This window comes from Delphinapterus leucas, chromosome 18, assembly GCF_059928025.1.
Source record: "Delphinapterus leucas isolate spDelLeu-1000000601 "Yukka" chromosome 18, BTC_Dleu_Yukka2, whole genome shotgun sequence".
NCBI classification, from domain to species: Eukaryota; Metazoa; Chordata; class Mammalia; order Artiodactyla; family Monodontidae; genus Delphinapterus; species Delphinapterus leucas.
In genome coordinates, this window is record NC_143146.1 from 75,740,236 (window position 1) to 75,766,562 (window position 26,327).

Consider the following 26,327-nt stretch of genomic DNA (forward strand, 5'->3'; position numbering starts at 1 on the left):
TTATAAGAGCCAAGAATAAGCAAGATACCCCCAAAAGAACCAAGTAGGAGAATTTAACCTACTAGACTTATTATGAAGTTATAGAAATTAGGTTCATAATTTAGTCTCTATAACAATTAAGTCAGTGTAGAATTGATGCTGGGAGAGAGAAACCCACAGAGCAGAATAGTGAGCCAGAGATGTACACACACAGGAAACTTGACCTATGACACAGGCTGCACTCCAGGCAGCGGGGAAATAATAGATTATTAAATGAACAGTGTTGAGTTTCCAAGTGAAAAAAATGAGATTGTGTTTCTCACACCGTATACAAGTCAATTCCAGTTGGAGTGACCTTTATGACTTCTAAGTCGGGAAAGACTTTTAAAATAAACAACAACAAAAATCCATGAGTCATAAAGGAAAAAGATGAATGATTTCATCTACTTTAAAACTAAGAACTTCTCATCCAAAGACACTATCAGACAAGCCACAAACTGTGGTTAAATATTGTTAACACATATAACCAACAAAGGATGAACAGCTAGAATTTATGGATTAATAAGAAAAAAACGCAATAGAAAAACTGGGCAAAATATATCACAGGTATTTAACTGAAAAGAAAGCATGAATGGCCCGTAGACATACGAAAACATTTCCAACCTTATTAGTCATTTAGTAACAAAATTAAAACCACCAGGAGGTACCACTGAATACCAATTAGATTGGCAAAAATTAAGGAATCTCTCTTTCCTAATACTAGTGAGGATGTGAAAGAACAGGGGCTCACAAACACTGCCGCTGGGGATGGAAATCTACACAAGTCCCGCGACAACACTGACCTTCTACACACTCAAACACTCCTCACGCCTTTGGACCCTTTCACACAATGAACGTTATGTCTTGGTGAAAATTCATGAACCTAGATATGCCTAGGTATGGCATGGGTAAACCGTGGAAATATAATGTTGAGTGAAAATAAGCAATTTGCAGACTACATACAAGATAGCATTTTTGTAACACTCAAAAACAAGCAAAGGACTTCCCTGGTGGTGCAGTGGTTAAGAATCCGCCTGCTGATGCAGGGGACACGGGTTCAATCCCTGGCCCGGGAAGATCCCACATGCCGCAGAGCAACTAAGCCCATGCGCCACAACTGCTGAAGCCCACGTGCCTAGAGCCCATGCTCCGCAACAAGAGAAGCCACCACTCGCCACAAATAGAGAAAGCCCATGAGCAGCAATGAAGACCCAACGCAGCCAAAAATAAAAATAAACCAAAAAAAAAAAAAAAGGAAAAGGAAATGTTTATGGAAATATGCATATGGGATTTAAAAATTACATTTAAAACATCAAAGGAAAAGGGGAGAATACAACTTAGAACAGTGGTTACTTCTGCGGGGAGCCAGGGAGATGGGGTCAGGTAAGAATACACAGGTAGCTTCAGAAACGTTGACCATCTTCTGGTTTCTAAATTAGACGGTGATTTCATGAGTGTTTATCATTATTACTCAAAACTTATACTTTTATTTTTATATTTATACGTACTATGCATCCTAGTGGTTATTATATATCATATGCTTGTTATTATTATAGACTTCTTATAGGATACCTGCATTTATTTTATTATCCCATGTAAACTGCTCTTCCTTTTTTTGTATGTATCAAAGATTACATAATACATTTTTTAAGTGAAGAAAACTGTAGATTTGGTCCAGGTTCCCGTGTACGAGAGTCCTGAGGGAGCCCCACGTGCTCAAAGGAAGAACAGCTTTGCCCCAGGCTGCAGACCTCCCCGGCAGGTCCTGAGAGGCTCACTGGGATTCTGCAAGCTCCAGGCTGGTTTCCCAGTCCCACCACTCAACCCTGCAGCCCTGACACCAGCAGCACGAAGCCCGAGATGCCCTTTACCCTCCTGCCAGACCCGCACTACCCCAGGGCCCCCACTTACCCCTCAACTCCCACATTCACACACATTACACCTTGCACGTTGACCCCTAGCCCCGTCAATCGCCCCCCCCCCCGCCCCCAGTTCTTGAATTCAGTGTCCTCGGCAATGGAGGTCAGTCATCAGCAAGCCCCTTAGAGCCTCAGCTCTGAAGACCCCTCGCCTTCTGGCTGTGATGGAAACCCCTCTCCCCCAGGGCACTGCATCTCTTCCATCCTTCCCCTCATCCCCTGCACCTGGCCAGGAGACAGTGGACCTGTCTTTCTCCCCCTCATGGCTGCTTCCGGGCCAGTCTCTCTCCTCTTCCAAAGAACCCCTGAGCTCCAGAGTTCAGGCCATCGGGCTGTACCCCTGGCTACCCTGGGTCATCCCTCCTTCTCATTCCTCAAAGACTCAGCTCCTGAGTGCCTCCCACTCTTTCCAACACTACTCCTGCTATGATTCTGGATGACTCCATATCCCTGCACGTGATCCATGCGGCGCCCCGGACTCAGGGTTCCTCAACTTCCCTTTCTCCACCCATTCTGTCAGCATCCACTCCCACGGGCACACGCCCGGCACCGTCCAATAGGGAGGGCTGCGACGATGATGGAAATGCCCTATACCTGTGCAGTGCAATATGGTGTTCATCTGTCACGTGCGGCTTTCAAAGGTGGCTAGTGTGACTGAAGAACTGAATTTTCCCTTTCAGTGACTTTTAATTAATTTACATAACCACTAGCCGAGGCTAGTGACTATTGTGTTGGCAAGCGCAGCTCTAAACTTGGTCATCACGAGTAACTGGAAAACCTCCCGAATCTCAACCTCAGTCATCACATCCTCCTCCATCATCTAGTTTTCCAGCACATTCTCTTGAATATCAAATAATCCCTCCATTGCCATAGGACCTAAAACCCACTGATTCTAATTTCATTGAGTTCAACTCTTCATTTCCCTCCTATTCCAGTTTCAATTCTACAATCCCAAACCCCTTGTCCTTCTCTACCTTTATTGTACCTGCTTGGCTAACCTAAAACCTGATTTCGTGCAAGTCTCTACCTTCCATACACTAAAATCTGAACATCTGAACGTGGAGAAGAAAAATGCCCACTGAGCTGACTGGGCTTGTTGACTTCATGACCGCCAACCTTAAAGGGTACTCAGTACTGCCTGGCTATCTGATCTCTTCACTCTCTCGCTGTCATGAGGTGATTATTTCATAACTTTCTCTCAACCCTCCACACTTCCACCCGCATCACCACTCAGCTTTCACAAGCGCTCACCTGGTCTTCCCACCTTCCTCAACGGATGCCCGTAAACCCCGCTCTCCTTGAGTGACTGTGATCTGCTGTCTCCAATCTTAAGACAGACCCCCCCTCTCCCCTCATTTATCCAAGGACATCTAACAGTTCTCTCCTCTCTCTCTTGCATACCGATTTTTCTTTCTCATTGGGTCTTTTCAGTCAACATACAAATAGACCATTATTCTAGCATGTGAAAAAAAATTCTTGATTCTAATTTTCCCTCCAATTCTTACCCTACTTTTCAAGAATCTCCTCAAAAGGGTTGCCTTTTCTTGCTGCCCTAATTTCTTCCCATTCTCTCTCTCTTTTACTTTTCTGAGGTAAAACTGGTGTACAGTAGACCACATACACGTGAAGTGTTCAGTGTGATACGGTCTGGTAAATGCCTTTATCTGTGCGTGACCACAGTCAAGGTAACAAACATTTCCTTCACCCCTGAAGTTTTCATCTGTTCCCTTCACTGCCTTCTCTTCAATATTTGAGCTTACTTAGCATTCCATCTCCATTTTAATTCATCTTTTGGCATTTTGGCTGTATCTTGTATTTCTGCGTTTGGTGGTGGTGATTGCTCTAGGGATTATAATATACATCCTTAAACTTTCGAATCTATTTCAAGTTAATGAACTGTAGAAACCTTGCAACCACAGAGGTCCAATTCCTCCTCCCCCAAGGCCCTTGGCCTCAGAGTCATCGTAAGCACTACGTCCACACACATCTTCCTTCAGCGCTTTAAAGATGTGGTTCTATTGGCACTCGTGGTTTCTCAGGAGAAATCCATCATTATTCAAATTGTCATTTTCCTCTAGTAACTTTAAATATTATTTTATCTTTGGTCTTACGTAGTTTGACTATATCTAGCAGACCGTCTTTGAATCTGTTCTGCTGAAAGTTTGGTGAGCCTTTTGAATCTGTAAAGGTATGTCTTTCATCAAATTTAGAACGTTTCTGGCTATTATTTCTTTCAGTGTTGCCTCTGCTCCAACATTTATCTCCTCCTCTTCTGGGACTCTTTTCACACAAATGTTAGATTTATAAATTTTGTACCACAGGTTCCTAAAACTCTCTTCATATTTTTCCAATCTTTCTTCTGTTCTTCAGATTTGGTCATTTTTATTGATTATAGACTATATCCACCCAATGGAATATTATTCAGCAACAAAAAGGAATAAAGTACTGATATATCCTGCAACATGGATGACCCTAGGGCACATTATGCTAAGTGAAAGAAGCTATAGTCACATTTGTATGAATAGGATAGGCAAATACGTGGAAACACAAAGTAGATGAATGGTTCCCTAGGGCTTGGGGCGGTGGCGATGGGGAATGGGGAGTGACTGCTAATGTGTATGGGGTTTCTTTCTGGGGTGGCAAAAATGTTCTAGTATTAGATTGTGACATTGCACAACTTTGTGAATACACTAAAAAACCACTGGAATGCACCCTTCATTCAATGTACGGTATGTGAATCATATCTCAGTGAAGTTCTTTTTTTAAAAAAGAATGAGTTGCATAAAGCTACACACATTTAATTCACTCTACTTGGCCAGTTGTCTCTTGTATCAACTTTGCCTGTTCCATCTATGAATTTTCCACTACTCCTTCCATACACTGGGTTAGTGGGCTGCTTGCAATCACTTTAAACATTCCCAGGATCTCGTATATATTCCATTACATTGTCCTTAAACAACAGGGGCAAGTTTTCTTTCCTGAATTCTAAAAATCTTGACCAAACACTCTACGACATGTAGTTCTGTTCTTAAATGAGATGCCCAAAATGATAATCAGATGTTCCTTGCAAAGCAGATATTTGCTGATTCAATGCCTGCTCAGAACTGGATTTTTCTTCCTAGTTCATTGGTTTCTGTAACACTGGGTTTTCGAAATCCAGTTAAAACCCGTGATTTGTTGCCTGAGAGAAAAAGAAAAATAGTTTAGACTGTATTAGGAGAAGTGTAGTTAATATTTACTACGTGCTTAGCTTACACCTTACATAAGTTAACTCATTTCAATTTGCACAATCAACCTGGAACACAGGTATTGGTCACTTTATTTTACTAAAGAGGCACAAAGATGTTAAACTAGGCCAAGGTCATACACCTACTAAGTGGTGGAGGAGAGATTCTACCCCAGCAGCATGGTTCCAACATCTAGACAGAGATAGGTTGGCAATGGGTCACTGAGTTAACTAAACTTTTCCCACTGCACTGCCCTAATTGCTTAATTCACAGCTATGTATGGAGTCCAATTAGATGATACGTATTGAGGATACAAAACCAAACCAAAACAAACACAAGACAGGGCTCCTCTTCTGGGATTACTCAATCTAACGTGGGCGACAAACAGACCATCAAGTAACAAAACCATGACGTGGGAAGCCTGCCCTCTGAGGCCCAAAGTCTAAGCAGAGTGCAAAGGTGTGTATTCACTTTGCAGGAGGAGCTGGGAAGGATGAGGCAAGATGGCACTGAAAGGCCAGCATTTACTCCAAAGAAACGGCTCGTGCACAAGCAGAGGGGTGGAAGGGGTGTGCAGTTCTAGGAGGGCCTTGGTGTGACGGTGCCCCAAGGGGCGGGTGAAAGTAAGGACGAGGCTGTGAGGGGCTTGCATTTTATGCTGGAGAGTTTGGAACAAAGAGCGCCAAAGAGCTTGGCTTCCCATAATCCTATTTGCATTTTAAGAAGGTAACTAGGAATTCTGCTGGTGGAGAGGGCAGAGACAATGAAAGCAGGGATACCAGACAGGAGGCTGTTACAACGATTGACCTCGAGATTATTTTAAAAAGAAGCATATTTAAAATCTGCAATTTATTTCTCTTTTTGGTGTATAATAAGCCATATACGGTCCCAGGACCATGGTTAGTATCATCTAAACCAGCACTGTCCAAAAAATATAAAGTCACATACGTAATTTAAAATTTTCTACTAGCCACATTAAAACAAGTAAAAGACATACATGAAATTAACTTTAATCATGTTTTAACTCAATATATTATCTTTTCGACATGAAATCAATATACAAATATTAATATTTTCACACTAAGTCTCTGAAATCCAGTGTGAATTTTATACGCAAATGCTTCTCAATCTGGATGCTAAATGTACCTTAGAACTACTTGGTTTGCATTTAGGCTTTGTAAAATTTACAATTGAAAAAGTAGACTCACGTACCCAAGTAGTTCCAGACACACTTAAATGCTGCCCAGTATTTGAACTGAACGTCAGTTTTAAAATTTTAAATTGATTCAAATGAATTTTAAAATTCAGGTTTCCAGTCCCACTGGCCCTATTTCATGTGTTCAGTAGCCACATATGGCTAGTGGCCACCACTTCGGACGGCACAGATTAAAGCCTGCTTGGCTTATAATAGGTGTTCAAAAATATGTTATTATCTGCAAACATAGGATTTAAAAAGTGAAGAATCACTCATTCTAAACCAACTGTAAATAAAACATAGTATTTTTGAGCAGAAGGAATTCTTTTTGAGACCAGGAGGAATAAATACTCAGCACATTACTGTTTTGGGCTAAATTATTTAAAAGAACCTTGCTCTTTAGACCAATCTTCTGTGCAGCTAACACAGAAGGTGTAAACAATGATTGGAAAGAATCATTCCTTGTTATTAACGTACTTACAAAAGAGTAAAACACAAAAACCGTCTCATTACAGAAGGCTGTCATAACACAACAGGTTAGGAAACATACACCGTGCGCTGAGTACCTGTGCAGCATTTATAACTCGCCCTGGGATAGGAAGGAAACCACCCCTCCTGCCCCTGCTGCCAGCTGCCCTGCTCTGCAGAGCTCCAGATTCCGCAACTCTGAAACTGCAGAGCTCCAGATTCACCGCATTCAAAGCGATTGACATCAAATGCTTTCCCAGCACCGAGGAATTTACTACACGTGAGTACATTTTCCTTCCTAAGGCTTATTGGAACTTTAACGCCTGTGCGTGACACCTGCCCTGTGTGAGTTGGTTTTCCCTATTGTGAAATGGAGAAAATACCTCCCCCACCCTCCTACACAAGTCATGGCACCAGTGGGGAGTGTGTGGAGAGGACTCCCGTGGTAATGAAAGCGGGAAGGAGGGGTGGACAAAGCCAGTGGCAAACAGATGATTCAGTAGGTAGAGTGATGTGAATGCAGGAGGCGGTAGAGAGGGGTGGGGAGTGGGGCTAACTGGAGGGTGAGTGACAGCTGAAGGGGCAGCTCCCTCTGCAGGAAGGCTGAGGCACTGCTGCCAGATCCTTCCACTGAGTTCTCAGAAGTAAGAGATTTGGAATTTTATGTAAAATCTGGTTTTTAAAAATCAGCAAACATTCTGTTGACTAGAAAGATCAAGTGGCAGAACTCTAGTCTGTAACCTCTGAACGTAAAGTTACAGAAGCCAAAACTAAAGAGCAACACCAGAAACAGAGTGAAAAAGTAAACGGCCGGGTTTCCCTGGTGGCGCAGTGGTTGAGAGTCCGCCTGCCGATGCAGGGGACGCGGGTTCGTGCCCCGGTCCAGGAGGATCCTGCATGCCGCGGAGCGGCTGGGCCCGTGAGCCATGGCCGCTAAGCCTGCGCGTCCGGAGCCTGTGCTCCGCATGGGAGAGGCCACAACAGTGAGAGGCCCACGTACCGAAAAATAAAATAAAATAAAAGCCAAGAGAAGGGAAGTTATTCTGAAGAAAGAATAATATAGACTAGATCATGGACAAAGGAGACTAGAATCACTACTGAGCTCAGGTGCAATCTAGGTCAGCTTACACCCAAATCAGGAATAAGAGAGATTCAACAGAAGGTAGGCCCATAAAAATTAAGCCAAAGCCCTCTATTTAGAACGGTATTTGGATTAGATGTCCAAAAATACAAAACAGCTGAAAGTGATGGATATAATTTTTAAACATGCCTTTTAAACTCACAGCTGAGTTAGCATGAAAGTAAGGTAAATTCTTAGAAGCCAGAAATGAAGTCAAAGCTTGAGGAAGGGGGGCCCTGAGACTGGTAGTGGCCCCTGATCCCAAGTCTTAGCAGCTGTTCAAGAGTCAAGCCGAGAGCCAGGAACCCTTCTTCCCTCTTCTCTGCCAACAGGAGTTTTAGGGGAGTGTGAGACCACCCACCAAAAGACATCCCCAGCCTCACGTGCAGTTCTGCGAGGAGGTTCTGGCCAGTTGACATGAGCAGAAGTGACATGTGCAACCGCTGGATCACACTCTGCAGAGGAAAAGTGTCCCTCTCCTCTCCACCCTTTCCTTCCTCCAGGAGCTTGAGTGCAAATCCACCCCACCACGCAGATGGGGCAGAACCACACTGTCGGGAGTCTGGGCCCCCAAGCAGCCATGTCACCCCCAGACAGCTCCCTGCACCACCGTGTGAAAGAGAAACCATCTTCTCTAAGCCACTGTACCTTGAGTCCTCTAATAAAGCAGCTTGACCACACCCTAAGTGATGTAAGCCATGTGAGGCAAGGAGATCAAAGAACCCCTACAGAACAGGGCTGTCAAAGGTCTACACTAGGAGTCTGCAGACATTCTCTCCAGCGGGCCAGAGATAGTGATTATCTTAGGCTTCACGGGCCATGAGGTCGCTGTCCCAACTACCTACCTCTGCTGTGGATGAGCAGAAGCGGTCACAGATGGTCAGTAAACAATTGGGCACGGCTGTGCCCTAGTAAAGCCTTATTTATAAAAACAGGAAGTGGCCTGGTTTCCACCCACAGGCTATAGTTTGCCAACTCCTTTCTTAGCACTACCATAGATAGATAGATAGATAGATAGATAGATAGATAGATAGGGAGATAGATAGATAGATAGATAGATAGGGAGGGAGATAGATAGACAGATAATAGATAGAAAGGATAGGCAGATAGACAGATATGTAGATAAAGTATCTGACACAGAAAACTTGCCTCTTGTAGCCTTGGCTCTCTGAAGTGAAAGAAAATTCTGCTCTGAGAATTCACTGCTTAGAGCTGACTCTCAACAGGGACTATGGTTTCAAGTCACACTTCATACATGGTCCAAAACATCCTCAGAGTGAGACGTTACATTAAAGTGGACCCGGGCTGGCCATGCCCTCAGGGGCCTGACAGAAGTTCCTGTCTGGAGGGGCACATCTTCGGCCTCAAAGAATTGATAAATTCCTATCAAAGACGAGCTCACAAATAAAAATTACGAAACACAAGGAGAAAGACAAGTCACATGGAACAAAAGACAGCAGAGAAAACAAATAACAAAATCAGACCCTATTGACTTTAGGTATTGGACTTACCAATGACAAATATAAAATAAGTATGTTGAATAATACATAAAGGAAAGAAAGTGTAAATAAGGAATAAGAGATTACCAAAAAGTGACCCAGGCATACTTTTTAAAGGACCAATCACAACTTCCAGAAAAGAAAATTGAAATTTTAAATTAAATGAATTTCCAATAAAATTACCACCATAAAAAGATTAAAGTTTTAAAAGTGGCCTAAAACCACAGAGACAATGAAAATAGGAAAAGAGGCAATGACATTTTAGAAACTGGAATGGGAATAACTGACTCAGCAAAATCAAAAAAGCTAAATGTGAAGCTTGCAGTGGGGAAGCCTTAGTTATTTCTGCAAACAGCAGTGGAGGTGGGACTGGAAACAGAGTTGACCGAAAGCTTAACAAGGTCAAAACAGCCCCTTCGAAAAGGAGAGGAAGGGGAGAGTGCTGCTTTTGTAATGAACCTTAGAGAGACATCTGGCTCTTTAAACCTTGTTATGTGATTCTGATAAAAAAATAAGAATTAAAAAATGAAGACAAATCCTGCTATTTTCAAGGCTAATGAATTCCCTGGACTAATAATAATATAAAGTCAAATAGAGGGGCAAAATATTGATATACAAAAATATACAAAATATATCTTTAAATATTTACATATCATCAAAAATAGGGATGACTGTCAATGACGTTTTATTCTACTCATATATGAGCGATTTTAATTATATCTGACACTGGGCTGAAAGTGCTCTCCGTATGATCACCTGTTGCAAGAGGATTTCACTAGAATGACACCTATGATATTGGGGTTTGAGTCTTGGCATCATCACTCCGTACTTGCATAACTTTGGGCAAATTACTTAGCTTCTTCCCTCATCTGTGAAAGAGAAATTACCGTACCATTATTAAGGTTAACGTTATTAACCTTAATGTTACTGCAGGGCTCAAAAACTTCCTCGCGGTGTGAAGCCTTTCGGTCCAGACACGCCCATTACAATCTGACCCCAGCCACCCAGCTGAATCTTGTAAAGGCATCTTCATACCGTTATGATGTGTCAATGAAATATTAATATGACTTTATAAACTGTATAACTTAAAAGGTCTTATTCTCTTTTTTTCCTCCCACCGAGTTTTCACTCATTCCCAGAAGTCATTTCAAAAGGACTAATAAATGTTGGCAACGTAAGAAAATTAAAATTTCTACACAACAAAAACAAGTGACCATAAACAGACGTGAAAAGATTAACTGTGAAACATTTGCCATATATAAGACAAGTAATTTAAATATTAAGAATGTTTAAAAACAACATGAAATGGGGTGATGTGATTTTTTAAAAAACAGTCACACGAATCCAAGACTAAAGATTTAAAATTGTTAATTTTTCCAAACATTTCTACACAAAGTGATTGCATCCAAAGAGCTCTTACAAATAATTAAGATGGCCGATACCCACGTGAAAATGTTCAAACTCACATAAAGAAACGTCAATAAAATTGGATACTATTTTCACCTATCCTAGTAGAATCATTTCTAATAGCCAAAAAAACCCCAGAAACCATCTAAGTGTTCACCAAAGGAACTAGTTAAACAGGATACAGACATATATGCCACGCAGCTGTTAAAAAGAATGAAGAAAAGCAAGAATCAAGATGAAAAGGAACGCAGGAACTTCCTCTGGAGACGGGGGTATTGGTGGCTTTTAATTTTATCCCTTTATGCTGTTCACACTTACTTATGATTACTTTTAATTAAATGTTTCATTTCAAATTGTAAATACTTTATAAAAATAAATCATATTCATACTCACTGCTCAAAGCCACTTCCTAGTACAACGCATTTCTGACTCCCCCAAGCCTGAAGAGTCTCTATTCCGTGCTCACAAGAATTTTCTTTGTATCTTTATCCCGTAACTTAATAAGAGAGCCCACCCTGCATTATACTTATTTGCATCAAAGTCTAGACTCTGAGAAAACTGCCTGGGTTTGAACTCCGGCCCATCCACTTACTAGCGGAGTGACCGTAACTACTTAACTTCTGTGCCTGTTTTCTCATTTGTAAAAAAGGAATGATAGTATCCACCTCACAGGACTGAGGGGAACAAGTTATATCTGTGCCCGCTAAGCTCCCATCAGCGACTCACACACGGCAAATCTAAGTATTTACTGAAGTAAACTGACCTGCTACCGGGGGCTCAGAAGGGTGAGGATGACAAAACCAAGTTCTCTGCAACTTAAATCTACAGCCTACCTTCAGCACTGCAACCTTTGTGACCTGGTAGGTTGTTTGTTTGTTTGAATTGTCAGATTAAGAAGAGAAAAATGGGCACTGAATGAAGGAGTGAGAAAGGCAAAAATATTCTGGGCCAAGACCAATTTTTCTGGTAATCCCTACCCTTTCCTCCATCTGCTGCTGTCTCTCAGCCCCTGCAGCCCATTTCCATGGTTTTCTTGGGCCACTGAGGTACATCTCCGCATGGCAAGAAAAGGATCCAGCCGCACTCAGTCTGAGTTTGTGGTGTTCGTTTCAGTTACAGGGAGGGGTCAGGCGAGCCTTCCTGGAAAGGCTTTCTTGTTAAACTTCTTACAAGATTCAAACAGCCCACACTGCTCCCCTTACCCTGTCCGAGGTGGACAGACCACCCTGCCTGCCAGGAGCTGGGATGTCTTCCTAACACTCCTTACACCCTAGAGGGTGACTGTTCTCCCTCAGGCCCCAGGGCCCTCGGTACTTCCCTTACCTGCAGGAACCCAGTCTACTGTATGTGTGCAATTGCCCCGTATAAATTATGTAACCACATTACCTTCGGTGCCTTTCAGAGGATGGGCATGAAGGTTAGCTTGCTATTCCTGTTCCACAGAAAATCCCCAGCCCCACGACTTAAGAGCTGTGCGGCCTTGGGGAAACTGCTTAGCCTGCACCTCAGTTCCTTCATCTGGGCGCACGGGATTTCTGCTTTCTAGGATCATACTGAGACTGAACAAGGTCAAGTATATAGAGTTCTGAGTGTGCTGCCCGAACAGACTACACACAACAAATGAGACACGACCGTGAGTGAGATTCAGATGAGACCCCCGGGCCCACGTTAGCGAGCCCCCGAGTCGTGCCCCCTGAGCAACACCGTGTGGCGCGCTCCCAAAGGCACAGTGCAGCCAGACTTACCCACAGTGAGAGGCGGGGGCAAGGCACAGAGGAAGGAGATGCTGCCTATCTCGCGATAGACCGTTGCAACCCAAATATGTCGCACACGAAAGTATCCCACTGCAAAACTTCTAAAGGCACTATTCAGCTTCCCTCGTTGTGAAAATCTCTATTTGAGATTAGCAGTACATTAATTTGGGCTTACTATGTTATCACAAAAGAACAGTTAATCTGCATTTGTACTAACTGTAGGATACACATCCTCACTGAGGAATAAAATTAAGATGCTGATAGGGAAAACCACCAGGGATCTAACAAGCACTGTAAAACCTTGCTGAAATAAAAGACCTAATAAATGCACATACCATGCTGTACATATGAAGATGTGAATTCTCCCCAGATATATATTTTATTTGTATAAACCTAATCAAAAATCCCAGTAGGATTTTTCCTAAGAAAAATCGAACTTGACAAAATAGGTGCATCCTAAAGAGTATAAGGGTCGTAGAAGAGCCACCCAACACAAAAACAGAACAAAGAAACAGAGAAAGAAGATAGGGCAGCTTCCCCGTCAGGAACCGAAATAAAGCAACCAGCTATAGTGAGCAGTTGGGGAACCGGAGCGGGAACGGTAAATGCCTCTGCGGCGTCAGAGGTCCTGCACCCAAGTGCCTTATGTAGACTTCACCTTCACACAGCCACCTGCCTTTACTGTCCTCACTTGGCAGGTGCTGAAGCTGGGGTGTAGAAAAAGAAACTTGCCCAAGACCACACAGGTTCGAGGCAGGGGTCTGGGCCCAGCTGACTCCAGAAGTCCAACCTGTCTCGTAAGAAAAACACTAGCACACATTGTCTACAGAGACCATAAGGAGAAACTCCTAAATGATCTGGTGTAAAAACGGACACAGGACATTACGATGCAACTAGGTTAATATGTAAATGGCTAACATGCATGCTAAAAAGTTCAACCTCACATGTACTTGTTTTAAGGACTGATACTACCTAGGGCTGCAGGCAGGAAGTGGGTACTCACACATACCACAGGAGTGTCTGTTTATACAGCATTTTTGGAAGGCAGTCTGACATTAAAACATACAGCTTGTATGCCTCTTCAGCAATTCCTCTTCTACAATCGATCCCAGAGAAACATTAAACGTAAGCACCAAGAGTCATGTTCAAGGATATTCACTGCAGCTCTTCTGTGAAAGCGAAATACTGGAAAGAAAAGGTAACATTTGGAACAAATCACCGGGCGTCCATGCCACAGGACAGTAAGCAAAAAGTCAATCTCCGTGGACTGACATGCAGAGAAGATACGCCACTAAAGGGGAAGAAAAGGAAGTCACAGAACACACAGACTGTTAACCCATTTGTTTAAAAAAAAAAAGAAAAAGAATCTAAGAGACAATAAATGTGAGAAAATGAGAGAGAGAAAAAGAATGAACATTTGTACACATGCTGAAAAGGCATTTTTAAAAAGGATCTGAAAGGATACACACCAAACCACAAAGAGCAGACACTGTGGGGAAGAAAGTGGGATTGGGGCCCAGGAGCTGAAGGCAACTTTCACTTTTTACTCAATATTTTTGTGTATAATTTAAAACGTTTTTGTAATTTTGAGAAGACAAAAGCAAGTGACAAAGAACTTGCTATCTTGTATTCAGCCTTTTGTTTTTTTCAAAAGAGCAAGATGTATAAACCAGTGAAAACAAAACACTAAAAACCAACCAGAGAATAGAAGAGGAATAATAAGAAAATTACATATGAATAACAACTACTGACACCTATAAGATTCAAAGCAACTGACACAGTAAATTTTATTGTTTACATAATGACAGGCTCTGGACAAAGTGGAGACAATGGACACAGTGACGACACATTTAAACTCCTGTCACAAATTGATCTGTTACAAATTCCCAATGGTCAACATATTAAAATGTAAAATATATAAAGAAAAAAACACAAGAAATATAAATATCCAGATATTTGCAGTACAATGCGATGTCCTTTTTAAAAAAAGCTTGTTGTAATGTGTATTTAATTCTGACAGTAATTCAAAACACAAAACCACATGTTTTCCTACCCTTCCCCAAAACCTGGATCTGGTGACTGCAGTATTAGGGAAGTATGCAAAAATAAAAACAACTTTCATGCTCAGAAACAAAGCATTTTCCTTATTTTAATGCATCAAGGCGCCAAAAATTTCAATTCCAAAAGCCAATCATCGCTATATGCAGATAAATAAAACAGATTTGACACTTTCATAATCAAACCCAACTAACGTTATACTAAAATATGTGTGTGTGTGTGTGTATATATATATATATATATATATATATATACACGTAATACCTATTTTAGAAAAAAAGGTGCCTTGGTGAAAATGATTCTGAAAATATTCACTTGATGCACATTATGTACAAAACCTTCTATATGAAAAAAACTATTTTCAATGAAGTTCCATGTTCACATCCCATCTGAAAACTGCACTTGAAAGATAAAATAGGTCTACTTAACGGTTTCTGTCTGAAATCATGGCTAAGGCAGTTCTCTTTCCAAGGGCTCTCTTTTTCACCCACTCTCTGTCACTAATACTAATACAAATAACGCACAGATGAAACCTGACATGTCTATATATGTTATTACCTGGAGCTCTCTGTTCACTGTTAAAACGGGGGATAGTTTACTGTTGCTACAAAGAATACTTTTTTTCTTAAAATATACTGTTTCTTTATTCCAAATTAAGCACTTACTTAAGACATAAAAGAGGCTGATAAGCGACTCCATTTGGTGTCAGTATCAATAGCCCTATAAGAAGGAACTCTCTATTGGAATAGCTAGAAAAGTTTCCACTAAAATAATAGTGCATCCTTCACCTGCATAGAATCAGTTTGGCTTAATAGCTCTTTGCCCCCAGAACACCAGTCTGGAGTTCAAAATATGCTCTTGAAGGTTCATTTCAGATATGAGGATACATAGGATAATAAAGTTGTTGAAATCGGTTTGATGAGTCTCAGCAGCCCTCACTTGGAGCAGCTGCTAAGATTAACATGGAAACAAAAATGGGAAAGACTGGGGGCAATGAAGTTGAGTTGGTCAATATTTACACCAGTAACCATTTCACTAAGTCTTTGAGCAAATAACTACAATGACTTGGTGCCTTTAGCTCCTTGTTCTACAAGCACTGAGGATCTGAAGCATAAAAGGTGAAAAATGGAATACCCTTAGAAAAGGGGAACAGTCTGAGGCAAAAGTTGTAGGTCTGTAAATATATATTCTATATGCACACACAATTGTGTGTATTATCCTGTATATATTTTACATACATATTCACAAGATGCCCTGCAGTGTAGTTCAGAAGGCCTTTTATCAAGGAACGAAGTGATTCTGGTATAGGCCCTAGAGTTCATACCATCTACATAAGGAACAAATGTGCATATATATTCACATAATGTAAACCTTATCAACAAAAACATTGCTAAAACACTAGGTTAAATAGTAGGTTTTACCAATCAGCGATGTAATATTTCTTACACTGAGAATCAAAATAATGAAAAGTACACAACTAGGTTTCAAATACACAAGAGAAAAGTTGTTTAGCACGGCAAACGAGAACAGAGTTCAAATTCCAGAAGTAAGGAAAAACTATCAAAACTTTATAAATCTCCTGGGATGCAATTTAGTTACTGCTTCAACTTTAGAAAAATAGATTCAGAGAATGAACGATGCTGCTATGGATTCTCTCAACACATCAACCCATATGTTTATCTTTTTCCTCTTTTGTTTCCAGCTGGAGGTTTCTTCAGCTGAAGGAGTTGTCCTCCTGTTCCAAAGCCTGCAGAGGCAGGATTGGACACCCCAAATGTCAAACCAGCTGACGCCGTGATGCCAGGACTGCTGAAGTTAAACCCAGATGTACTTGAGCTGCCAAAGCCTTATGTTTAGGGAAGAAAATATTCATATCAGAAGTTAAATCACAAAAACAAACATAAAAAATGGGGATGAGAGCTAAGTGTCTAGCTGAAAGAATATATAACCTATGCAAATAGCAAATATCTTAGGGCCCTGAATTTCTAACATGGAATTTTACAGGAAAATAATTTAGCTGACAACAAAGTGGCACCATTACAGACAGAAGTTTAGTGATCCAGACCAAGAGAGAAACCTTACACAAATAACTGAACTCGACAGAAAACTTCAAATTGGCAGCCACTTTCGTGTTAATTAAATATGCCAAGGTACCCTCCTCCTCAGCCCTCCAGAAACATTTTATCAAAATGTAAAGAAGAGACTTTCACAGCCTTTGGACCCACCCTTGCAATTCTAAGTCCTCCAAGAAAGCCTTAACCCACAATTTCCAGGACAATGACTACACAGAAGAGCAGAGCCCTCCAATAATTAAGATCAAATACTATTACTGCCTAGCTAACTAAATGTTAATATACGCATATTATAATCCTGATACCACTGAACTCTATTATCTTACTCCCTAGGAACTACTGATTTTAAACACCACTTAATTTTAAATGGAATTTCCTTCAAATTCCCGCAATTAAAAACTTTAATCGGTACTATTATTTTAGGCATGCTATTTATCCCTAAGAATTGCACGTTAAAACAAGTCATTATTTACAAATATAGAAACAAATGCAAAAGTAGATGGAATTTGGAAGTTTCTAGTAGGAGCATCAAGAGATTATACCTATGTCAAAAATGAACAAAGAAGCCAGTTAATCATCATTTTTAAGACTGGTATTCTTAAAATCAGGGGGGCTTATAACTAAAGAACACCTCTTCAGAAGAGAAACTATTCTCCTGAATGAATAATGATAAAACTTTCGCAATGGGTTCATTTTTGTAATAACGAAGGAAACTGTTTAAACATAAAACTAGTCTTTGGGTTCAAAATAATCTCTACTTAGTTAAAAAGAGGATGTAGTTATTTATTATATCAAACTTAAGTTGTTAGAAACGTTCTTCAAACCTGACCTTCAGCATATGAGACAGAGTAAAGCTATACGTGATTACTAGGCTTGCAGGCTTCATCCAGCGGGTAGAAACCGAATCAGGCATCTTTTTTGGATACCGGAAATAACAACACTTATACTTTTAAAATTAAATAATGTGCACCTTTGAATCTGCCTGAAGTTCAGGCCAAAACACACAAACCTGCACTAAGACTTCCTGAGGGTTTATTTGTTGTTCCAAATCCAAATGTGGAGGCCCCTGTGGTGCTGCATCCAAAACCAGAGCTAGCTCCAAAGCCTAGTGGGGGTGATAGAGAGACACACACGGCAGGTAAAAACACAGGTGAAAGGATACTGACAAGTAATACCCAAATTATCAGTGGTCTAATAAACAGTGTTGAGAACCACGGCCTTACTAAGGAGATCTGCTTTACTCCTTTGCATAAGACTTTTGGAAGAACCAGATCAATTCTGAAATAAAACATTTAGATCTTAGACTAAGCTTATGACCCATCCGTAATTTTTAAAGAACAAAGCCATAAAAAACAAGGTCATATTAGTACTTTCTCTCCCAAACGGACTAGAAATTTCAGTGACCATTCAAGTATGATTTTAGTCGAACAGACAGACACATATCTACTTAAGGATATTTCATTTCGGGAAAAAAAAAAAAAGACTAAGTTCATAAATAAGCAAGGCACGCACAACAGTTTCAATGCAAAGTACCACACACAGTAATTTTACTCTGCTTCCTGCGAAGACATTCTCACTTACGAAGTTTACCACTGGAACCCTGCGTGACTGCACAAGGGTCGGTCACTCTACAGCTACTCAGGAAGAGCAGGCTCCTGCCACAGAATCAGCAACGCAATGCTGAGAAAGTGGGAGGGGGAGCATCGAGGCTTCTCTCCCAACAACACTACAGTCACAATTGAAACGAAGCACGTGTCTTCATCATACAGAGTGCAAGAGGGGATTTTGCCAAGTGCTGGAAGCTTGGTTTCAAGTGCTCAGAAAATGAAATCCGATTCATCTTCGGCTACCCTGCAACAGCTTATCTAAAATACTGAGCCTGACGGTATTATTGCCCGTAACTCTATGAAATATGGCAACAAACGGGAATACAGATCATAGGAACTACGCTGTCTGCCATAATCCTAATAATTCCTATTAGAGTGTAATATATTACATAACCATAATAGCTTATAGGCTTTCCCTCTTATAATGATATACTTTAATGGAAATATGGGAATCTTATTCGTTACATGACAATGCACCCGACAAAATACAATCAACCTTCAATTATCCACACCAGAGAATTGGGAATGCATTTGTATTTAACATGTTTTTGCAGAAGACTTACCTTACTAGTTAGGCTTAACTTACGAATCTACTGAAATAAACTTAATTGCCTATGTATACAAGTATGCATAAAGGCAAATATGCCAAAAGTGCTTAGGAATGGAGAGAAGTCAAGTTGTTCGATTTATAATACAATTATTTCCCCATTTAAAGTGTTCATTTGCAGAAAGAGAAGACGCTTAGGAGAATGTATGTCCAAAAGTAGTTTGGACTCCAACTAATTTTTTTTAAGTTAATTTAATAAAACTAAGTAATTTTCAAGTTCATATTTTAGCATATTCCTTTGAAAATATGAACATCCCTACCATTTGATGTTTAATACGTTTTTTATATTTACTATTCACAGACGTGAAATGATTTTTTAAGTTCTAAATCTAATACTAGAAAGCACTGATTATGTTTGGAGAATCCTTTTTTTGCCAGATAGAACCTTAACTTCCCAAAGAGCAGATCCTCTTAGAAGTGTTTACAGGCTGGTAGCAATTCAAATGTATCACAGTCCAATGCAATACGAGAAAAGTTAAAGTGTACCTCCAAGGTTTGAAGAACCTAGGCCACTTGACTGCAAGCCAGTGCCAATACCTGAGCCGAATGGCGCTCCAAAACTAACTCCCAGAGATGGCTGTGGCCCTGGTATAAAAAAAAAAAAAAAAAAAAAAAATGGGGGGGGGAAAAAAAACAAATTTGCCTTACTCTTTCAAGATTAAAGTTACTTTATGAAATTATTTTTAAAATGAACAGTGATTACTTTTAACAAATTCTATTTGCTAAAACTTAAGTTTTCAGGATGTCCCCCCAGCCTAATTTATCTGTCCCAGCTGATTTACCTATCCAAAAATAAATTTTAAAAAAATTAACTTGTTCACACTAGACAATTAAAAGAGGCTTACCACACGGAAAGATGAGTGTTAGTTTAAATAATTTGAAATCTTTAATGTATTGTAAATTATAGTTCTTTTAGTTTTACTTCTAGAATGGTTTTAGATCTCTCCGCTTGTTTTCTGATAAAACTAGTTGCTGTATTCAGTAAACGTTTTTACTTTTTAAAATAAGCTCCTTAACTGTTAGAGTCAAGTCTCAATTGATCAAAAGAGACTGACACTAACATGCAAAACCATCATGTTACTTCATAAGAGTAAGCACCAAAAACTAGGCATGATTTCTCATAGGAAATATAAATGATATATAAATAAATAGATAAAAAACAAGACAATGTTTTATTTTATTAAATTTATTGTTCATCTTAAAGCAAATCAATTACACAGTAACATGACAATTCCAACTTGTTCACAAAGAGTGATAACTGAGTTCTACTGTTAAGCTCTGCTACATTACACCACTTATCACCTGATGAAATAAGATAGAGAATGAACATTTACAAAGGCACCGCTGTGTACCTTGACAGATTCAATACATTCAAGATTTCAATTCAGAAGTTTCTTTCCAACATCTTGGAAAATGTACTCAGATGCAGAACGATTAGTCATCCTTTTCCCATTTGTTACTTTAAAGATTTTGGCTGAGTTTGTTTGGCAAGAATAGCATCAAACTTACTAGCCTCCCTTTTTTAACTACCTTTTTTTTTTAACTAAGCAGAATACAAAACTCTATAAATCTCTCATATTTGATAAATAATTTATGAAAATTATTTGATAAATTTCATAGTACAATCTTCAGTCTTGTCTTTTTCAAGCACAGTGATCAGTGCATCTCAAAGTTGAGGGAACTGCCAAAGTAATATACAGATTGATATTTAGACTTCTTAAAGAAATCAAAGCCTTCAAGTTGTTCAATGAAGAATGAGGTTTGTATATTCAAAAAGGTAGTGTAAAATTATAAAACATTAAAGAAAAAGGAAAGAAAAGAAAAAAGAAACTAAGGAACTACATTTTGCTACACTGGGACAGAAACTGGACTTTCCCAATAGCTTCTACCCAGAAAATAAAGAATAAGGACTAACAGCAGCCAGAGTTCTTACACCACTATTAAAAAATAAATTAAAAAAGATTTAAATTTTTACATCCAGTTTGAGAATAAAATACCTGCCTAGCAGCTCTTTTGTAAAATGTTACTACAGGAAAAAGAAACTAAGCATATTATCCTCTTATTTCTAATGAGAGTAATATGTAGAAAACACACGTCCAGTTTCTTTAACATTGAGAGACTTAAGTGTCACATGTTCACAGGAGGCACTGCTGGTGGAAGACCCTAGAGCATAATGCACACCACAGCCCTCAGCCCTACAAGTCCTAAGAGTTACTCAAGTAACATGCTTCGTGTTGTGTGCGGGTCTGCTTTTAAGAGCAACTCTAGTCATTAATATTCAGGATCCAGGTAATCAAGAACTCTAACGATGACAAGACTTTCCATTGCACAACAGGTACATGATATTTTGAGTTTTGTACCTTCACACAAATTCTGAAGGCAACATCATTTATAAAACTAGTAGGCAAATGTATAACATTTTTAATAGTAAAAACTCATGATAAATATCTCCCATGCCAAAGTATCAGCATATATTACACTCTGGCCACCATATAAATTATTTTCACTATTAGAAAGCAGAATCTACATCCTTCAGGCAAATGTTACGTAAACAATTCAAGAAATCTGTTTTAAAATCTGAATAGTCATTAGTCATTCAATGAGAGGCTCTTAGTTCCATAAATAAAACCAAGTTAGTAGTAACATATCCCAATGATTGCCCAAAGTGAAATCTTCATGTAGAGTAACATTTTACAAAAGTTACTGAATAATATACTCACACACAACAAAATCAAGTTTAGCACTGTAATTCATATTTTCCAGAATAAATTCTACTTTCTTAAAAGTAAAACTGCATTCACAGGAAAAGGACTAAAGTGCTAAAATTTTTTTATAATTTTCAATGATCACTCAAAATACCTAATGTCACTAGCATGGTTATTCCTAAGTCATATTTTTTAAAATAATAATTTTTCTTAAAAAACAAAAAATGTCTTCCCCAATTTCAAATATTTTACTGATTTAATGGGGAATGTCCTTTGGTTATTAAATATAACAAAATCATAAAACCACAAGAAAGTAAAATGAGGAAGTTTCCTATTTAACACTACACCTTAAACGTCCAAACATACACTTAAAAGCTAGAAAGTAGGAATTCCTAACAAAATGTCTCAGCTCTCCTTAAAAACAGCAGCTAAGTCATATGAGAAAAGTCTTTTTATGTAAACATCAAGAACTTTTAAAAGTGTCAAAACACAACAGCAAAACTTAATCCCAGTACATTAGCTTAAAACAATCTATCCTAAGTTAAAATTATACCGAAAAGCCTAACGTAAATGTCTTAAGCTTTTTAAGAGGCTTCAGAAGCACTGGTGGACAAGTGTACTCCAGATCTGCCATCATGCAATCTATGGATGATGCTTACTTCATACATAAATAGCCTGTGGAGTTCTTCATCAGTTCTCTTCAGCCTTCAGAAGCAATAACCACAAATCACACAGGCCTAAGTTCTATCATATATATTTTTTTTCGTTAAAAGACATCGAAGAAGGCTCAAGAAGTCACTTATGTCCATACTTCCACCTCCAAGAAAGACTACACAGAAAGCACCTTCAGAAGGTATCAGCCTAAGAAGCTGCCTGCTTTTTTACATTAAAAAGTCAAGAATCCATATGCAAATAGAAGCAAACCCCCCCGACAACTCAAACCTTGCACACACCAACAGGGCTGTGTAAAAACAGCACACAAGCCTCACCCAGATTCATCTAGATGGTCTTCAAAATTTGTTACTGGCACTTAAGAAGATTTCATCAGTCACAGGACAGAAGGAATAAGTCACTGGGTACAGAGCACAATGCAATAAAGAGGGGCATTTCTAATGGGCTGCATGCATCTAACGGAGCTGCTGCGTCTCACTCTAGTGGTGACAGGACTGAAATAGCTAATCCTGACGGGGAGAGACAGAAAGGGATGGGCTGTGGAGCATGCGAGACCTTTAGAGAAACAGGTGGGAAACAAGAAGACGATACAAAATGATCGCTACTGTTCGGCTTCTCAGTTCCCAAAATCCATACAACTCAAAATGAAAACACTGTAAGACTGTTTAAGTTAATAAATTACAATTCCTGCCACCTGATTAGAAAGCCCTTATGTGGGCTTCGCAACTGCAGGGAATGTACAAGGGAGTCAGTTTCCCCAAAGCCTGGTGAAAGTCCACAAAAAATTGAAGCACGTGAGCAAAAGGCTCTTCAAGATGATGACTCTAAACTCAGCTAATATTCTCCACCACCACAGAGAGCAAAGACCATATCTCTGTTGTTCACCTTTATATCCCTGGAGCCTAGCACATAGGAGGCACTCATATAGAATGAACGTATTTCTTCAGATGCCCATGGGCCCAAAATGTGAGAGTGAAAACCTACAAACCTCTCAAAACTGCCTACGTAAGAAAGTGTATAAAACAAAAATCCGACAGGTGGTTCTGCCTCAATTTTAGCTGTACACCGCAGAACATAATTAAATTCCCTTACAGCACAGCAGTTCAGTTAACTGACTTTTCTCCAGTTTTATTGATTAGAATAGAAATCCCTTATGTTTAAAGAACACCTAACCAAATCCTGCTTCTCTGATCTATTTTGCGATTCACAGTAACCCTAAAAAGTAAACTGGTGCTGTAGTCGGTTGGATGAGCTGGGTAAATAATCATGAGAACTGATGACCGTCATTATGGGGTTGATTTGATATCTATCCACCCCATAATGACCTGATAGGAACCAACTCCACAGTGACTTCTTTTCCCTCCGTAACTGGAGAACGCAACCCTGTACTCCAGCCAGCTAGAGAACCACTACACAGTCCTTATGTCAGCCACTATTCACGTGGGTCCAGCCATGGAGCGCGGAGGGTTTGGCATAAGTCCATCATCAACCATTTACTGATGGTAAGTCAATTCTGTCATCTCCAAATGTGAAGAACAATTTTTTAAACTGCCAATAGTGAAACCCAGAGAATGCTTCCCTAGTAGAGGCAGCCTGAACGCAATCTAGAGATGTACGTTTTTTACTCTTTTGTACTATAATTTACTACTGGACTACAAGGAACTCTCAGAAACACACATGCTATAGAATAACTAATAAGCACTACACAAAAATTTATGAACAAGTAAAAAAATCAGTATCCATTAAGACTACATTTTTCTCTGTCACACTTCAAGCCTGACAAAATAGGGACTGCAGGAGTAAAAAGATAAGTAATCATCTCTGAAAGACACAAGACCAAACTAAACACTGCAGAACTAGACCACAAAAATGTTTCTCTCGTAAGAAGTGAAATTAAACCATGGTACTAAAATTATCTGCTTTCCAGTATCTCACCAGTTATTTTCATCTGCTCAACCTCCCAGCTCATACTTCTTCATGTATAATCCAAAGCATCTCATAACATTTTTTCCTGCTCTTGCCACTGTTCTGTTCATTTTGAAAAGGTACAAATAATTCTAGCATGTACCTTCTTGCAAATTTGGTTAAGAAGGCCTGTTCTCTGATCAAACAAACCTATTGATCTTCAACACAACTTCAGTCGATAAAGACATGCTTCATCCTGAGTGTGGGCATTCTGTAACCACTGCATGTGAGAGCACACCACCCGTCAGCATCAGGTACGAAAAATGCCAACCTATGGCTGGTTTACCTCTGACTTTAAAACAATACACAATACAGTCACAATTTTAGAATCTGTTGCTCTTAAATGTAATTCAGTAGTGGAACACCATGTTCTAAAGGGCATTTATAGCAATACAGCAAATAACATTAATTCACAATATTCAGTATCTAATTGATGTATAATTATTGCTAAGACTACCCTGCATTTTTATCAGGTATATGGTTTGTAATTGTGTCCATCACAATTTTTAGACTGTATTGGAACAGCTACTCATAGAAATTGCTTCAGTGCTAACACAAAAGGAAGACTCATAAAAATGCACATAAACTCTCTGCATTTTAACAGTTAAGAAGCTATAACTTGAATGCATTCAGACCTGTAGCAGGCTGTTGCTGCTGTGTAAGTGTTGCAGCCATGGCAACGGCTGCTGCGTTTGGCATGTTGCTGAAAGGGGTGGGTCCAGTAGTGACTCTGGGCGCATTCTGCCACTTCTTGGCTTCTGCTCGCCTGGCTTCAAACACATCCACAGCATCTCCCAAGAACATTTTCCTGTAGCCAAGGTACTGTTCTTTGAGCACCTACAGGAATGAAAAAAAGAAAAGATTAATCAAGTTTTGTGCTGACTTGGATAATATAAGGATGAATATAACCATGAAATAAGTTAGCAAAGACAGATCAAAAACACTGCCAACACTACACACTTCATCTAACCTTCAAATCAGAAGGATCTGAGTGATGGATCGGAGAGTTCTATCACACCTTTGTATACTGTGTTCCCTATTTTAGTCATGTCTTTATGATCAACTGCCTAACATATTCTGACTTCAGGAGGCCCCCTTTAAAATAAGTTAGCTAAGCTTTTAGACAAGCAAAGTAGTATCTAAAATTCCATTTTAAATATTAAATATTCCAGTTTCTCGTGAAAATTTCCCCTCCAAAGGCCAAACTTTGGATAACTTTTAGATTCAAAGAGGTTTAAAAAAAAAAAAAAAAGCCCACTAAATATATATTTGTTAAATACCTTTTTTATCGGTATAAATAAATAAATAATAAAAGGCATGGGTGACACATACTAAAATAAGACATCACCTAAGCAGAGAGAGTTTGGAGGGTATAAAGAGGGCTCTTACTTGATCAACACTGTTTATTTTACAATGAGAATAACTCATGTTGAGCTTATGTAACCAAACTGGAGGGAAAAGAAAAGAGAGAGTTTATAATTTCAGAGTAAGAAAAATTACCAAGTTCATAAAGTGGGCTGGATTACCCAATACAACATTTGCCTTAATTAAGGCCATTAATAGGAAGGATTCTGTTTCACCTTACAATTATTAAATACTTTAAGGGTTTAGCTTAGTTTAGATCAGTTTTATATTACTTTTGAAGAGACGTACGATTTTCATATTTCCAACCTGTTCTTAGAGGAAATTAGTAAATATGAGGCTTTGGGTTGGGACAGGTATTTCCAGCATTTGAAAGCTATCGCCTCCTTCCGTGTGGACGTCAGTGTATCATGTTCCAGTCCCAAGCTTTCCCACCTCTGCAACGTGTGCAAGTGGGCCTGCCAAGAGCTGGAAACTGGGGAAATACACCCAGAAGTGGGTCTGTGACATCAGAAACCACAGCTTACGAGAACAGATCTCCCCCAAACGCATCCTCCCTCTTTCTGTGCAATTACAAGCACATACCATGCAGCGTGTGACATCAATAGCCCATAAATTTTAGTTCTACTTCAGATAATGGGAAATAATGACCTATCTTAGAAACTTAAAAAA

General features: G+C 39.5%; 1 protein-coding gene across 7 annotated transcripts in view; it reads right to left on the reverse strand.

Moving 5' to 3' along the window:
* Positions 1–2,019: 2,019 nt before the first annotated feature.
* NUP58 (nucleoporin 58) overlaps positions 2,020–26,327 on the reverse strand; it is a 47,421-nt gene continuing 23,113 nt past the window's right edge. For 4 of the 7 annotated variants that reach the window (XM_089899715.1, XM_089899716.1, XM_089899719.1 and 1 more), the window contains 4 exons: positions 24,929–25,130; positions 19,438–19,536; positions 17,747–17,842; positions 14,370–16,511 (listed from right to left, as the gene is read on the reverse strand). In XM_089899715.1, the coding sequence (XP_089755841.1) occupies positions 16,342–16,511; positions 17,747–17,842; positions 19,438–19,536; positions 24,929–25,130 (567 nt within the window). In that variant the 3' untranslated portion in view covers positions 14,370–16,341. Of the gene's footprint in view, positions 5,119–14,369; positions 16,512–17,746; positions 17,843–19,437; positions 19,537–24,928; positions 25,131–26,327 lie in introns of those variants that run through there. The other 3 variants (XM_089899717.1, XM_089899718.1, XM_089899720.1) reach the window with 3 other exon arrangements.